Source organism: Siniperca chuatsi, linkage group LG9 (assembly GCF_020085105.1).
Source record: "Siniperca chuatsi isolate FFG_IHB_CAS linkage group LG9, ASM2008510v1, whole genome shotgun sequence".
NCBI classification, from domain to species: Eukaryota; Metazoa; Chordata; class Actinopteri; order Centrarchiformes; family Sinipercidae; genus Siniperca; species Siniperca chuatsi.
This window is the reverse complement of record NC_058050.1, coordinates 7,988,071-8,003,654: the sequence shown is the minus strand read 5'-3', so window position 1 is coordinate 8,003,654 and position 15,584 is coordinate 7,988,071. Positions and strand designations below refer to the sequence as shown.

Below are 15,584 nucleotides of genomic sequence, written 5' to 3'. Positions count from 1 at the left end.
GATTACTATTCAAATCATTATCATTATTTAGCCTTTCTCATTAATCTGTAAGGATGTTAGAGATGATTTTATTTGTATATTTGGGTCTCCATAAATTGTAATCTGGCATGAATGATTTTTGGCATTGTAGGACAATAAAAACGTGGTTAAACATAATAATTTAAAATGTTAAACTTTGACTTAAGATAACTGATTAATGTCAAACATCAGTGATATACCATTTGCTGTTACACAAGGAACAATATTTTATTGTTATTATTTTTACAGGTGTCCATGCTTGCAGCTGTGATAGTAGTTGACGTCACCATTCTAATGACTCTTCATTCTTCCCTCCTGCTTCTTCCTCGTGTAGGGGTTTCACAGACCAGCTGCGTAAGATCTCTAAGGATGCTGGGATGCCCATCCAGGGCCAGCCATGTTTCTGTAAATACGCCCAGGGAGCGGACAGCGTGGAGCCCATGTTCAGACACCTGAAGAACACCTATGCCGGCCTGCAGCTCATCATCGTCATTCTGCCGGGAAAGACTCCTGTCTATGGTTAGAAAACTGCTTAAAAATAAATATTATTATATTAGAATCCAGAGATATGCTTGTGGTTAAAACTGTGTGGAAACGTTAATGCTATTCTGGGACGGAGTTCTGGTGCATTATTGTCTCCACTTCAGCTTCCCAAATGTATTTCAATGAAAGACCATATTGAGAAGAGGGTACTTCACGCTTTATTACAAAATATTCTTTCCATTGTATTATATATTTTTCATCTTTTGTATATTTTTCTCAGAGTGTTTGTACCTCTTCTTTTTTCTTAAATCCCAAAGTGTGGGAGTCAAAGTATGACTGCTCTTTTGAATCTTTAATACTTAACTATGTTTGACCGTTACTTTCGAAGCTTTGATATAGATTACTGATCATAAATTGAATAGTGTTCCACTGCTTTTCTAAATCTCCATTTTGAGGGCTAGATTTTGAGAACTGACACCAATATTATAATGTCTGTGCTGCTTTTGCAAGGATGACATATTTTAGAATTTTAAATTACAATTGTTTGCTTTTTTTGATGCTCACTTTTTGTAACCACCCATAGCGGAGGTAAAGCGTGTGGGAGACACCCTTTTGGGCATGGCCACGCAGTGTGTTCAGGTGAAGAACGTGGTGAAGACCTCACCTCAGACCCTCTCCAACCTCTGCCTCAAGATCAATGTGAAGCTGGGAGGCATCAACAACATCCTGGTACCTCACCAACGGTCAGTCATGTTCTTCTCCTCATATATGGCGATGCTCTACTGTAGTGATGCTGTTTTAAGTGGCTTCTCGTGGCTTGTACTTTTCAACTATTGTTTTACATTTTTTGTGTCAGAATATGACACTTTGTCACATGTTCACAAGTTTGTCTGACATTTGTACAGATGTAAAAATAATAATAATAATAAACACACGCCATAGTAACAAACATGGCACCATTTGAGGAATTAGTCTATATATTGTCATGTAACTCAATATAATTAATTTCTTTTGTTATGTCTCTCAATCAATAGACCATCAGTGTTTCAGCAACCAGTTATTTTCTTGGGAGCAGATGTTACACATCCACCTGCTGGAGATGGGAAGAAGCCTTCAATTGCAGCAGTGAGTTTATTCTTAATTTTCCACCTGACCTACTGGTAGAATTTATTAACTTATCATCCCTGTACCTGACATTCACTGTTGATCGACATTTCTGTCTGATTTTTTCCTCTTTCTCTCTCCTGCACTCCTCCCTCTGCCCTTGCAATCCATCACCATCCCCCCACACTCATGCTCCTTCTTCTCCTCCCTTCTCTCTTCCAGGTGGTAGGTAGTATGGACGCCCACCCCAGCAGATACTGTGCCACTGTGCGGGTCCAGAGGCCCAGACAGGAGGTCATCCAGGACCTGGCCTCCATGGTCCGGGAATTGCTCATCCAGTTCTACAAGTCAACCCGCTACAAGCCCACCAGGATCATTTTCTACAGGGATGGAGTTTCAGAAGGCCAGTTCAGACAGGTCAGCTCCCACTTTCTTTCACAAAAGGATTGGTTGGGGTCGGGGTGTGAATTGAACACCACAAAAATTCAGTTGAGTTTGGCTTGCAGAATTTTCTTTACTCTGTTTTTACAGGTCATGATTTACATGTATTAGATAGAAACAGTACATTTGGGTAGTTTTTGGTTCTGTAGCTGATACTGGTGATGATGTGTTTGCTCGGACTGGTAGTTCACTTCAAAATGTTGCGAAATATTCTTTAATCACAGATGATTTAATGAGAAACGTTTTCACAATGAAGGACAACATTCACACAAGTTTTCTTGTATTTGAGCTATAAAGTTTATATCAGTGGTAGAACACAGGCGTGGAGCCTGTTTGCCTGCAGAGGGGGCGAGGAACTGTAGTGGACCATTATACAGCCAATAGGCTGAATGGAGATGCAAGACAGATCCAAGGGGAAACGGAAGGGTGGAATGAAGAGAAATGTGGATTACTATGAGGTGTGCTATTTCAGCACCATGGACAGTGCCATTGACTTATCATTAAACAGCGACCTGCTGATATTTAAGCAGCACAACTGCTGATAGGCTATTTCAGAACCATGGTCGGGGCAATGGATATTACCAATAATTTGCTCAAACCTCAGTCAGATAAAGGATAAAAAGTAAGGCAGACTAAACTAGCAGAGCAGGCAACCAAGGATAGAAGGCAAATGAATACACAGTTTGACATTCAGTGATGTTGGATGCTCATACAGCCACACATCCATATAGTCTACACATTCAAGCCACATAATCAAGTGTGCAAGCGATGTGTGGCCTGCCGTTACTACAACAACCAAGCAGACATGGCGGTCTACAACACAAGCAGCAACAAACAACGTTTTTTTTTAAAAAGGCCAGATAGCTGGCATCTATGAAAAGCCTGTCATCACCAAAAACTCAAACATGTTTGAACACGCCAAACTTGAACGTGTTCCCGAACTAGCCTACATACAGTATACTATGACTTGATCTTATAGCACCATCCTCCTCTCCTTCATTCTCGCAAACCTTTCAGCCACCTTGTTCTTATCAATGACAATATCCTTCTCTATGGTTAGTAAGTTGAGGTTTGAGAGTCCGGCCTCCTTCATGCATGCCCGGAGATAGTTTTTAATTAACTTCAAGCGGGCGAGAAACTGCGTTCCGCATTTGCACAAGTGAATGGTAGTGTTTTGTAAATACGATACAAAATACTGACGTTGGGAAATGCCCTTTCCATATAGTTGCAGATAATGAATGGCAGAACAGCTTCTGTGGTGTTGAGCTTTATTTCCAATTCGCTACACATAGCACGGAAAGAAAGAAATTCATCCAACGCCCGCTCAGCTGTGGACACGTCTCCAGCATACAAGTTTGCTAGATCCTGGATTCTGCAGTGGTGGTGCCTCGTCTCTGCTCTGCAGAAGACACAGACGTGGTCTGAGTCTGACTTTTGATTTTGTGCCGCAATCAAGACACACAAACAAACTTTATTCAAAATATTCAACTAAACAACCAAAATGCATGTTCAGTCAAGCACATTGGAGAGAACCATAGGCCCGGGGCAGCTGCACCTTCTGCCACCCCGCTAGCTCAGCTACAGGTTACACAGTAGGCCCGTAGAGAAACGCAGGTAAAGATCCAAATCATCCATATATGATAGGAGACCATGAAACTAAAATGACGCACATAAAAAAAAAGGACAAAAGAATGTATATAGTACAGCGTATGAAGAATATAGTTGACAGGGTTTTCTTCAAGGGCAGTTTTTATTGGCATTTGAAGCTAATTTGTTTTTCTTCTCTTTCCTCAGGTGCTGTATTATGAGCTGCTGGCCATTCGTGAGGCCTGTATAAGCCTGGAGAAGGAGTACCAGCCAGGCATCACCTACATTGTTGTGCAAAAACGCCACCATACACGCCTCTTCTGTGCCGACCGCAACGAGAGGGTGAGTCCCCACCACTCACACACATGCTCACATACTCTCTTTGAGTATGACACAGCGATGGTACCCATTAAAGTCAGTACAGTGTGTTTTGTTAGTCCATATTCTTTATTATGATCTGTGCCAGCATGTTAAGTACACGGAATGGGTCTCCTTAATTACCTTTTGTTGTCAATTGGACTGTTCACCCTCCTAACCCCTGTAATTACCTTCGATTAAAGCATTAGTGCCCAATGCAAACCCAGAGCTCTGGAGTGGCACTCAAGGCCTCAAGAGTAAGACTCAGCTAGTAACAACCTTATTTTCAGTGCAGGCACTCCCATACAGAGCATTAGGCCCTCTAGAGTATTAGGCTTTTAATCGGTTGATTGGGAAGCACTTGGTAAAACTTTGCCTGTGTTGGTCCATCATCTAGTTCTTTTTTCAATGATTAGAATTTGTACTTCCTGACATCATGTGTTGCTTTAAAAGCTTTGTTTTCTGCTGCTCTTTTCCTGCATCTTCTATTTTCTGTTCTAGTTGTTTTTGTTTTCATGGTGAAACATAAAAAAAAAACAGTCATTACTTACTGACCTTAACTTTGCTTTTGTCAGGTTGGACGTAGTGGAAACATTCCTGCTGGTACTACCGTGGATACGGACATCACACATCCCTACGAGTTTGACTTTTACCTCTGCAGTCACGCTGGAATACAGGTCAGACCAACCTCTTGTCTTCTCTGCCCAGCCTGCTGCCTTTTTCAGTAGTGTTTCATCACACTTTCCTTCACTGAAATCTTAACGTCTAAACACTGTGCTTTTGCAGAGCTATGCATCGTTGCAAATAGATAGTGAACAGGCTTCAGAACTGAAATGGCCACAAGAGAACAGAGGAGATACTTTGTTTTTGTTTTTTCCATTTCTCATAATTAGATAAGACTTGCCCTTGGCAAAAATGTGTCTGTGAACAAAATCTGGCTGTTTCTCATTCTGGACATACTCATTTTCTGGTGTCTTAAAAATACTTTTCTTTAAAAAAAAATAGAGACTTTTAAGACAGCTAAAAAAGTTTTCTAGATCATGGGAAAGTATGATGCAATTTTATCGAGCTGGTATTGTGAGCGTTCTCAACTTTGCAATAACTGTGTGGAATGGCAACACCTGTAGCATGATACAGTAAACAGCTGGACAAAGTGAACAATCATGTTCTAGGAGCTACCTTCCCTTACTGAAATGGTAAATGGACTGTACTTGTGTGTATATATAGCGCCTTTCTAGTCTTCCGACTACACAAAGCGCTTCACACACTACATATCACATTCACCCCATTCACACACATTCATACAATGATGGCAGATGCTAACTGCTCATCAGTTCAAGGAAACTAATCATTCACACACACTCACACACTGAAGGCAAAGCCCTCAGGAGCAATTTGGGGTTCAGTATATTGCCTAAGGACACTTCGACATGTGGGCTGGGGGAAGCCGGGATTGAACCAGCCGACCTTCCGATTGAGAGACACAAGATTCTACAAGACTCCTGTCTTCCAGCTAACCATCTTTTTTTAACTTCCTCGCTTCTTTTAAAAGACTGAAAAGTATTAGAACTAGGACAGCGAGGTTCTGCAACAGCACTTACCCAGAGGCTGTTTGTGTCTTTAACTCCTAAATCACCGTTGTACTTTTGGTATTCTTGTCCATAAGACAGTGTAATGGTATGTATACAGCGATATACTGTACATCATATTTGGTTTGTGGTGCTGATAGCATCCCTATGGGAACGCTTGTTTTATTTTTTTATTCTATAATTTTTTTATGCAAAGGTTTAATTTTTTGACTGTGGTCATTTTATGTTTTTACCACTTGTTTAATGCGTCAGTGGAGTTATGTAATGTCCTGAGGTTTCTGTTTTTATTCCACCAAAGAAAATTCCTATTGACTCTGTTGACATGGCAATAACATATTGTATCTTAAATCTGAATCTAATAATCATACAAATGTGCCATTTTAATTCCCTTCTCCCAGGGCACCAGTCGGCCCTCTCACTACCATGTACTGTGGGACGACAATTGTTTTACCGCTGACGAGTTCCAGCTGCTCACCTACCAGTTGTGCCACACCTACGTGCGCTGTACCCGCTCAGTCTCCATCCCTGCGCCAGCCTACTACGCCCACCTGGTAGCCTTCCGTGCCCGCTACCATCTGGTGGACAAAGAACATGACAGGTGAGGAAGGGAGAGCGTGAGGAGAGTTAACAAGATTGACTCTGGATGTAAAGGTCCTGAACTCTGAAGTGTTTTGATAGCAGTTGTCTTGTATTACCTGCAGAATGTGCCCAATTTTCCTGCATGCTATTATTGATTGTTATCCATCATAACGGGTCCTCTCCTCTCCACTCTGCAGCGCTGAGGGCAGCCATGTGTCTGGTCAGAGTAATGGTCGGGACCCCCAGGCGCTGGCCAAAGCTGTTCAGATTCACCACGACACCCTGAGGACCATGTACTTCGCCTGAGCTACACCAACCCTCATTAACCATTGCCACCCTTAACACACACACAGAAACACACACAGACAGTCAAAGGAGTCCTCATATGTGCAAGTCCCGCCCCCCCCCCATACGCCTAGTCAATCCGGACCTGACACTGTGCAGAGGAAAGCAGGGAGAAGGGAGGGGAGGAGGCACCCCACACTGGACTGAGGATGCAAAAGCTGCTTTAAAAACAAATGAAAGAAACTCAGCACTATTATGCAATATTAAACCAGCCAACTAGTTTATTTTCATCCTTATCAGGCCCCCTTTATATTGCCCCTCCTATTTGTTCTTTCCCGTTTGTCTCTTTTACTTGTGGTCGAGTGTGTGTTTTTCTTGTTTGTTTTTTACTTTTCCCTTCCTTTTGGCACAATCGTTCTTTATAGTCTACTAATCTGCTCATTTGCCATCGACAGTACCTCAAGTCAGTCTGAGCAGCAGCACTTTTACATTCTGTCAGTTTTACTGTAGTTTGTTGTTGATTCTCTCCAGTGTTAGAAATGAGGTAGCACAGAAGGAAGGGTCAGACTCTGGAGTTGTTACGTGGTGTTTGATTTATTTTGGAATATAGTTATTTAATTGGACCAGAGGTCCTCTCAGTTGCCACTTTTATTTTTCCTTTTTCCTCTTGTTTCCTCTGTTCTGTCACTTTTCACATACTGTGTGAAATCACCAGTTATTTCTATGAAGCGACATGTTCTTTTGAGCACACTGCCACCTGCTGGCAACGAGGTATAAATGCCCACTTAAAGTCACAACAAGGAGTTGTTGTCTTATAAGGTTTCAGATCAGTTTTGATTTATCTTTAGCAGTCACCTGTCACGTTTAAACAGGGACAGTTTATATTGGCTGATATATCAATTGCAGCCATCTATGGAATTCAGTTAAAGTATAACACTGTTATTTAATTCTGGTTTTTATTTTTCTTCTACATTATGTGAACCATTTTATGATTCTGACTGTTTTTTAATCATTTAAATCATGTAAGCTTATGTTTTCAATCTTAGTAGTCGTCATGCATTCATTTCCCTCAGTGCTTTATCTCACATTTCTTGCTCTTGAGTTTGAGATGGTGGGTAAATAGAGATCACGTCGATGGTTTCCTCTAGTGCAATAATCAGTTGAAACGAAGGGAAGAGGATTTTAGGGGACTTAAACAACTCAAAAGAACAGTTGCACATTTCGTTTGAAAGTGAATGTCCTCAAAAAGAGAAAAGTGTGCCACTTGCTAGGCACTTTCATGTATTGCTCCACTATGAGACGATTGATCAGCAAACCTTTGAGTTTGCCCTTGCTGTTGGGCAAAAATGGTGCAACTGCAGTTTTGGTGATTTTCATGTATTTACTTGAATTGAAGGATGTCATGCCCTTCTGTGGTTTGAGAATACTTTGTCTTTAATGGGCATAATTTCATAATTTCTGATCATCAGTTTGCTAATGAGGCTGATTTTCTTAATTCCTAAGAATGACAAAGCTGACCGCAGCAAAGTGGAGTATAAAGGCCATAAAGAGGTAGTATTCAAGTGCCTGGTGGAAGTTAAGTGTTAAATGGTCAAAAGCTGCATAACTCATTATAGGGATCCTATTTCAGTGGGGTAAAATAATCAGAAATCATATTCCAACAAATGGACAGCATAAGATGGTTTAAAGCAAGAAAGTTTCACCCGATGCCTCTTCTCAACAATGTCTACTGACTTTTCTATACATCTCATTCAAATCATCCCAAGATCAATGCATTTATTGTGTTTACCTATACAGCAGTGTTAGCTGTTGGCTTTGCTTCGGAGCAGCGTTCATGCAAAGCAGGCCTAGTTGTCTTTTTGCTTAATCTTCACCAGACATGGATCCAGCTGCTACAGTGTGTTTGTACCTAAAAGGCCGGGTTCATGGGCATGGAGTCATACTCGTCATAAACTAATTCTGTCAATAAACTGTTTCTTTCAGTAGAAATCCTAAGTCCACGACTAGGTTTAATTCCTGTCCATGTAACCGGCCCAGAGTTGCGACTGGCTTCAGAACAATGCTGAGGAGTTAAGTTGGTGACCAATATTTGCAGCAGAAGTACAGCTGACTGTTGATATGAAATGTGTATGTGGATTATAGTCACCACTTAGCTCCTCTGTGCCGTTGATGACCTGAAGCTCGTCCGGGGGGGTGTTTTTAAAAGTTATCTGCACTAAAAGAAGCTGTGTTTCGGGACTGAACACAGGCGTGGTGCTACTCTGTCTGAATTAGAATCAGAAGCTGAACCTCTATATTAGACTTTAGGTGAGCAGGTGGTTAGGGTAGAAGAAGGAAAAAAAAAAAACAGTAAACCTCACTCACTTAAAGACAGGAGAAGGTCCCACTGCTGTGGTTGTTGCGGGGAGCTCTAGATTTAGGATGTCACTAGTTGATCAGCATTGTGAACCTGTAAACGGTACAATGGCAGACGTTTTCTTGGACAGTGAGGTATAATGTAGGGTCCTGCCCCCCGCTGTTGCATTTGACTGCCTTTCATAGGCTAGCCTTCCAGTATGGAAGCCAGTGGGTTTGAGCCTTCGTGATTTCACTAGTGTCTGAAAGCCTTTTTAAAAGCCAGATCGAAAGTATATTTGTACAAATTATGTAACACCACTTATTTTTGCTAACAGAAAAAAAAAGTAGTCTAATTATTAATCTTAGTAATAAATGTATCATGATAAGTAATGGTTAAAAATATATAATAACAAAGTTTTATTATTGCAATAGACTGTTGACTTGTTCCTGTGTCACTATAACGTATAGTGTATGTGTGAACAGTGGTGGGTTGTTGAAACTAGTGACATGTGTTTGGACTGTCATACTGTTATTAATAAGGATGTGGACTTAAACCGCCTCTTGCTTTGATGTTTGGGGGAAAAAAAGCTGCAAGATGCTGAATGCTTTTTTTCTCTTCCTTTTTTTGTAGATGTTGCGTACAGTTGGAGGTTTGTTAGTGGAGAGAAATATTACATACTGAAAGATTTTGTATTAATCCATTGCATCCCCATTGTGGTGACAAACTGTAGAATGGGAAGACGAGTCGGTTGGTGTATTGAGCTGAGTTTGTGCTCTTGAATGTTCTCGGGTTTTCTTCAACTGGTGCCTGCTCCTTTATCAAGATAAAGAGTGAAAAGGAATGGGAAAGTGGTTTTGAAAGTGTTGTTGATCCATTTCAAGGACACGTGGGATCAAACAATATCCTAACAAGGGGTAGTAGTTCTCCATTCCTTTGTGTTAAAGCCTCGGGGAGATTGCAACCTCTGTTGCTTTCCTCAGACTCCTCTCCTCACCCGAGCCACTTCATGTGCTCACAAATACAAAGAGTTAGCTTGCCGGTAAATCTGTGGTGTGACAAAGCCTGTAATCTTATTGTTGCTCTCTTTCCCCTTTGCTCTCGAACATTTACTCCCCTGTGCCAGAGGACTACATTCTAAAGTGTACAATCCCATCCGATCCCCCTGGGAGGTGTAAGAAAGATTAGAGCTGAAGGACAATAGTGGGGTCTGGTCAGTAAGATATAGGCTAGTGGGTTCTGTTATTCATTCAAGTACGTGTGATTTGGAAGGAATCAAAGCTGAGCAATGATAACTTTATGCGGCAGGTTATGTTGGAAGTTGAACAAGTCTGGAGGTTGATTGTGAGACTTTGAATCCATTTATAACTCACTATCTCTGCTGTCTGTAATGGATGTTCAGTTTGTGTATAAACAACACTCTTGAGGGCATTTAAACACATGTTTACATAGCAGATGTGTTTGCCTTGCTTACAACTGTCATCAGCTCTGCTTTGCAAATATTAGCTAGTAGAGAAGTAACCTAACATGAGTAAGACCATTTGGGGTCTGTGGAAGTGAACGCTTGAAGGGATACGTAGTAAGACATTATTTATTTGGTCAATTTTTCCTCAACGGACATCTGTGTTACATGGCAGGGGAATAGACTTGTTTGTCCTTCCAGTTCTGTTAAAATGACTTGTTATAATGACTGAAATAAAAGGGTACACTCATCTCACAGCTTGTAACTAGCAGTGGCCTTTGGCTCTCAACTAGGATTGCTAACAATACAGACAAGTATTTTTATGGAAGCTGAAGAACAAACATCTTACACACAAACTGGTGAAGAAAAATAGCCAAATTAACTTAAAAAGGTCAGTGTCTCCCTTTTTAAATGGAAGTAAAGGTGTATTCCATCTCAAGTAATCGATCAATATCCCTGATTTTGGTTGGTCTCTATTTGCAGTGGAAAGTAGCAATGGAGTGAGGAAAAAGTCCACAGAAAGTGCCTTTCCTGTTGATGGTGCTGTAAATTGAAAGATAAAATGTAAAATCAAACAAATAGAATCTCCTTTTCAAGAACACATTGCAATGCAGGAAGTGGCTGCAGTTACACACACTCACTGTACATGTTTGTTTTTTAGTTTCATGTATTTAGATATTAAACCTACATAGAAATAGGATATATGCCAAGTATATGGTTGTGGTTTAGCTTTCGCTTCCTAGTGCATTTAGTGTCTTGGACCAATGGTGTCATTGGTACAGTGAAATGTGCGTTTGGGTGTGGTGGGGTGGTTGGGGGTCTTAGCTGACACTAGTGTGGTATGACACAGCCCAGCCCACGAATGACAAACATAGCACAGCACTTTAGAGACTGCCACTGTCACTCAGACACATAGCCAGGAGGTTTTTGATCTCTGCCCCTGCAGTCCCCTTTTTCCTACTGAACAGGAGGAGGAGAGGATCCAAACCTCAGTGTAAGCGAGGAGTCCAAGGGATGTGTGTTACCAAACAAAGCAGTCGGTCATTAAAAGTGTGCCTCATGCTCTCATGACTTTGTTGGGTGGTGGTTTACCTTCTGGAACTGCCACTCGACACTTTGTTACAGCTAGGGCTGGGTGTCAAAACAAGATATCAGTACCTCCCAGATTTTGGCATCAACTTAGGAGGAGTCAAGGTTTTCTTCTTGAAGGGCATTTTTACTAAGTAAATTAACATAAGTAGGATCTAAAACTTCTTGAAAAGGCAGAAAAAAGCATGAATGGCAGAAAATAATTTTGTCTGTTGCATAGTGAAGTATGATTTCATTCAAGTGTCATTTTACAGCAGGTATAGAGATGAAATTAACAGAACCAGTGACAGTATTGAAACTTTTCTCACGATGCCCAGCCCTAGTAGCAGCACATGGCGTTCTTTCATCTTAGTGTAATGCCCTGCCATGTGTCTTGTCCCTGATGGAGGGAATGTGTGCCCAGCAGTATCCCTGTCTTGAGCCTGTAGGGTGTCGACTAAAAACCAAGGGTGGTCTGTAGTTCTGTGGGTACCTTTTCAGTCCAGGGGGTGAAACCTTTCTATTACAAGAGATCTCTAAAAACACTGCACCTCACTTACCTTGGTATGCTGCATATGTTATACTACATGAAAGAAAACTGCAAATTGCTTTTATTATGACATATATTGCTTGAGTAATGCCTGATTGCGATATTCTTATACAGTAACTATTTTAGAGTCAAAATAAGTATAACTGTAAAAAATATTCTCTGTTCTGTCTTAACACTTATCCGATTTTGGAAAATTGTTCTTGAGCCGACTTTTATTTTGTTGTCCTATTTAAATGTGTTGTTCTTTAAATTTATATATGAAATATATATATGCGGAATATTTTATGGTGTATTTATTGAGAGTGTGCGTTCAAGCGGCTGGAGTCTCCGCATCATATTGCAGCATGGTGGGGGCGGAGCCAGGAGGATGAGGCCTTTAGCCCCTCCCCCTCCATGTTGACGCCTTATTCTCCTAGACACGCAAGCACAACAATATGGAGGGGGGTGCGAGGTGGAGAAAAGGGAAGAGGTGGATTTGACCTGGTGATACAAAGCCGTGTATCCTGTTCTGGTTGATATTTACAGGTGATCTCCCCCTCTTCCTTTTCTTAATATTCTTTACCCTCCACTCTTATTTTACCACCTGAGACGGCCAAATGCCAACCCCCACATGTTGCAGCTCATCTCTGACGAAGGGAACCATTTCTGAACCACACTGACTTGAGTGTCGAATAGCTGACTTTTTTTCATCCCAAGCTGCTAATTGGTACGTTAGCCATGTAAATTCCCAGAGCCAGTAAAGGGCAGGTGGGAGAGCTTAAAATACAAAAGCGGCGGGGGAAAGGAAAGAAGGAAAGATGTCAGAAAGGCAGAATTCTTTGGATCATGGTGGAAATTTTAGCGTAGGCGTTGCTTCTTTCCTATTAAAGTTGTCTCCTGTCAAGTTTTTTTTTTTTTTTTTCTTGTGCCAGAACATTTTACAGCAGGAACAGGTCTCATTCCACAACAAAAAACATGCCTCAGCCTTAAGTGCGTTCTTACATAATCGTCAGATTTCTATGTGACTTTGCAATGCCTGTGTCGGGTGGACTACCATGAAAACAAGCCTACATACTTGATCTGCCCTGATTCCCCAACCGGCACCCTCATCTCTTCTCATTTCTCATGTAAACCACTAACATTGCTACAAAACTTAGTGAACTCTGATGTACAAACAAGTGTAAGCTTTTGAAAATTGCTTTGTCCCGCTTGTACTGATGTCGGAACAGAAACCAGGTCTGGGTCAAACAGCATTTGGAATCAATTCTTGGCATTTGTTTTAACCAGATGAGCAGTGCTTACTGCCTCAGGACAATTCAGATATCATCATATAAATTATGAATGACATGAAAACATATGCCAATTTGACTTTTATACACTTCCCTGTGTTTGTGTAAACTTACTGGTTGTCATTGAATTGTCAATGATAGCAAATCCAAAGAACAGTTTTTTCAGATACAGTTTGACCCGAGCCTGACAGGAACCAGGAGGTTCCCCAGAGTGCTGGATTACAGAGACCTGTGCCTGTATAATGAACCAAGAAAGAATTGTGTTGTGATGAATTGCTGTTTTCTAGTTTTATTTTTTATGTTGGTTGTCCCTCACCGCATCGGAGGATCAGAGACATGGAGCTTTTGAGTGTTGTCTATCCTGTTCCAAATTAAATAGGCCCTCTCTCCTTATTTTAATAATTTTGGTTTAATAATGTTTACTGTAATGTTTACTCCCATGGCTATCAGATGTTTAACCTGTTTCCATCCCATTTGCATTCCAATAATGACTTTGAACCAAATATTGCACAAGAGATTAGGCTCCAGATGCCGTTTTCCCCTTGTATACACCAAATGGTTTTGAAGACAGATCTTTGACAGTGGCCAAGGATTTAAAACATTTTTCTGTGTACGGTGATTGTTCAGATTGTCATAATTGTTTCAATGTAACATCACTCTTGTATCAGTTTTTTTTTTTTTTGGTCAAACTAAAGATCTTGGGCTCTGATACCTCTGAGTGAGGCACCAGCAAACGGATGTACACGTTGAACAGTGAACCTTCACCACCAGATGATTCATGTCTAAGTCTCTCTCTGTATGTTGCAAAGGCTCTGTTGTACCAACAGCTCTATTCCTTTTAGTTTTAAACGTCTTTCTTTTGTAAATCTCTCATAGGTTGTTGGCCTTTTAGTGTTGCTTTGCTTCAGTTTGAAGTGTATCTTTGACTAATACTTGCAATAAAATGCTTTGCTTTACCTTGGTTATCTTGGTGAGATAGTGTTGGAAATAAAATAAAAGTTTATTAATAATAAAAGTTTTTTATGTATAAAGTGAAATTGTAGGAAATGTTTCAGGTTATGAGAAATAACTAAAAGTAACCAAATATTTAGGAATACACTCAAAAGATATCATACTAAGCACTAATCATGTTTTATATAGTTCAGTCACAGTTCTATGAATATAATCTGAGACCTGCCTCTTGCTTTTCCTGGTGTTTAAGTGTTTTTCTTAAAAGTTCACATCCAGCTGAATTAACTTAAACTGGAGATAGTACATTTTCATCATGACAATCTTAAATTTCAATCTAACTTAATTCTTTGAACCCGTATTACTGCAGCTCTGTGAGGCTGCACTTTGCTTTGAGCTAAATGCTAACATCAGCATGCTAACATGCTCACAGTGATAATGATGAATGATAATGGTACATGCTGATGTTCAGCAGGTATACAGTGTCTCAATTTCATACTACATACTAATTCTATACATTATGCACTACATACTAATCATCACAGTATACTGTTTTAGCAGTTTGTATACAAAAATCTTACTGAACCGCTTTCTACTAACAGGATATGATACAATATGTGTGCTGACAGTTGTCAATCAAACTGCGACTTTGTTTTTGACATTAGGATTCAATACTTATTTAGTATGCATGCTGTCTGCGGTCATAAACCAAAGTCATATTGATCTCATGGTGGCGCTAGAGGAAAAGTCAAGGGATCACCAACATCATTAGAACCATCATTAGGGGACCATGAATGTCTGTAGCAAATTTAATGGCACTCCATCAAATAGTTTCTTATATATTTAAGTCTGGATCAGAGTGGTGGACCGACCAACTAATCGACTGACATTGCCATCCCTTGATCTCCACTGCTAGCAAGGCTAAAAACAAAAGAAATGAGAATAAAAATGCCTAAATGGCATATCTTGTAGTACTTTTCTCTGCAGCTTTACCTGATATCTTTATCTCTTAAATGATGGCCACATGAAGAGTAATGTGATCAAAATATGAAACTTATAAAAGAACACTGTTGTCTATTTTGGCATTTGTGTATTAAGCCATGAAGAAGGCTAACAAACAGGAATGTTCAAAGCAAAAGAATTAACTCAAGTGCCTACTTCCAGATTCTTTGACACAGTTCCTAAATGATGATGGAGATGTGGATTTCAACACAAAATCAAGATATGTAAAATAGTACTTTATTTTATGTTTGTTACAATCCTGCAAAGAGAGCAAAAGATGTAGGAAAGATGTATAGGAATACTGTTTAAAAACAGTATGTTTCTTTATTTTAGAGGAGGGTTCACTACACTCGCCAACACACACACACACACACACACACACACGTATCCTTGTACTTCTATCTTTGTGAGGACCGTCATGGACATAATTCATTCCCTAGCCCCTTACCCTAAACTTAACCATCACAACTGAATGCCTAGCCCTAACCCTAACCCTAACCTAATTCTA

At 40.4% G+C, this 15,584-nt stretch overlaps 1 protein-coding gene across 3 annotated transcripts in view; it reads left to right on the top strand.

The window, feature by feature from the left end:
- The window catches only part of LOC122881782 (protein argonaute-3), a 37,961-nt gene extending 23,879 nt beyond the window's left edge, over window positions 1-14,082 (top strand). For all 3 annotated transcript variants that reach the window (XM_044208388.1, XM_044208387.1, XM_044208389.1), the window contains 8 exons: window positions 353-537; window positions 1,085-1,244; window positions 1,536-1,626; window positions 1,828-2,022; window positions 3,841-3,975; window positions 4,566-4,667; window positions 5,978-6,177; window positions 6,356-14,082. In XM_044208388.1, the coding sequence (XP_044064323.1) occupies window positions 353-537; window positions 1,085-1,244; window positions 1,536-1,626; window positions 1,828-2,022; window positions 3,841-3,975; window positions 4,566-4,667; window positions 5,978-6,177; window positions 6,356-6,464 (1,177 nt within the window). In that variant the 3' untranslated portion in view covers window positions 6,465-14,082. The remainder of the gene's footprint in view (window positions 1-352; window positions 538-1,084; window positions 1,245-1,535; window positions 1,627-1,827; window positions 2,023-3,840; window positions 3,976-4,565; window positions 4,668-5,977; window positions 6,178-6,355) is intronic.
- The last annotated feature ends 1,502 nt before the right edge of the window (window positions 14,083-15,584 follow it).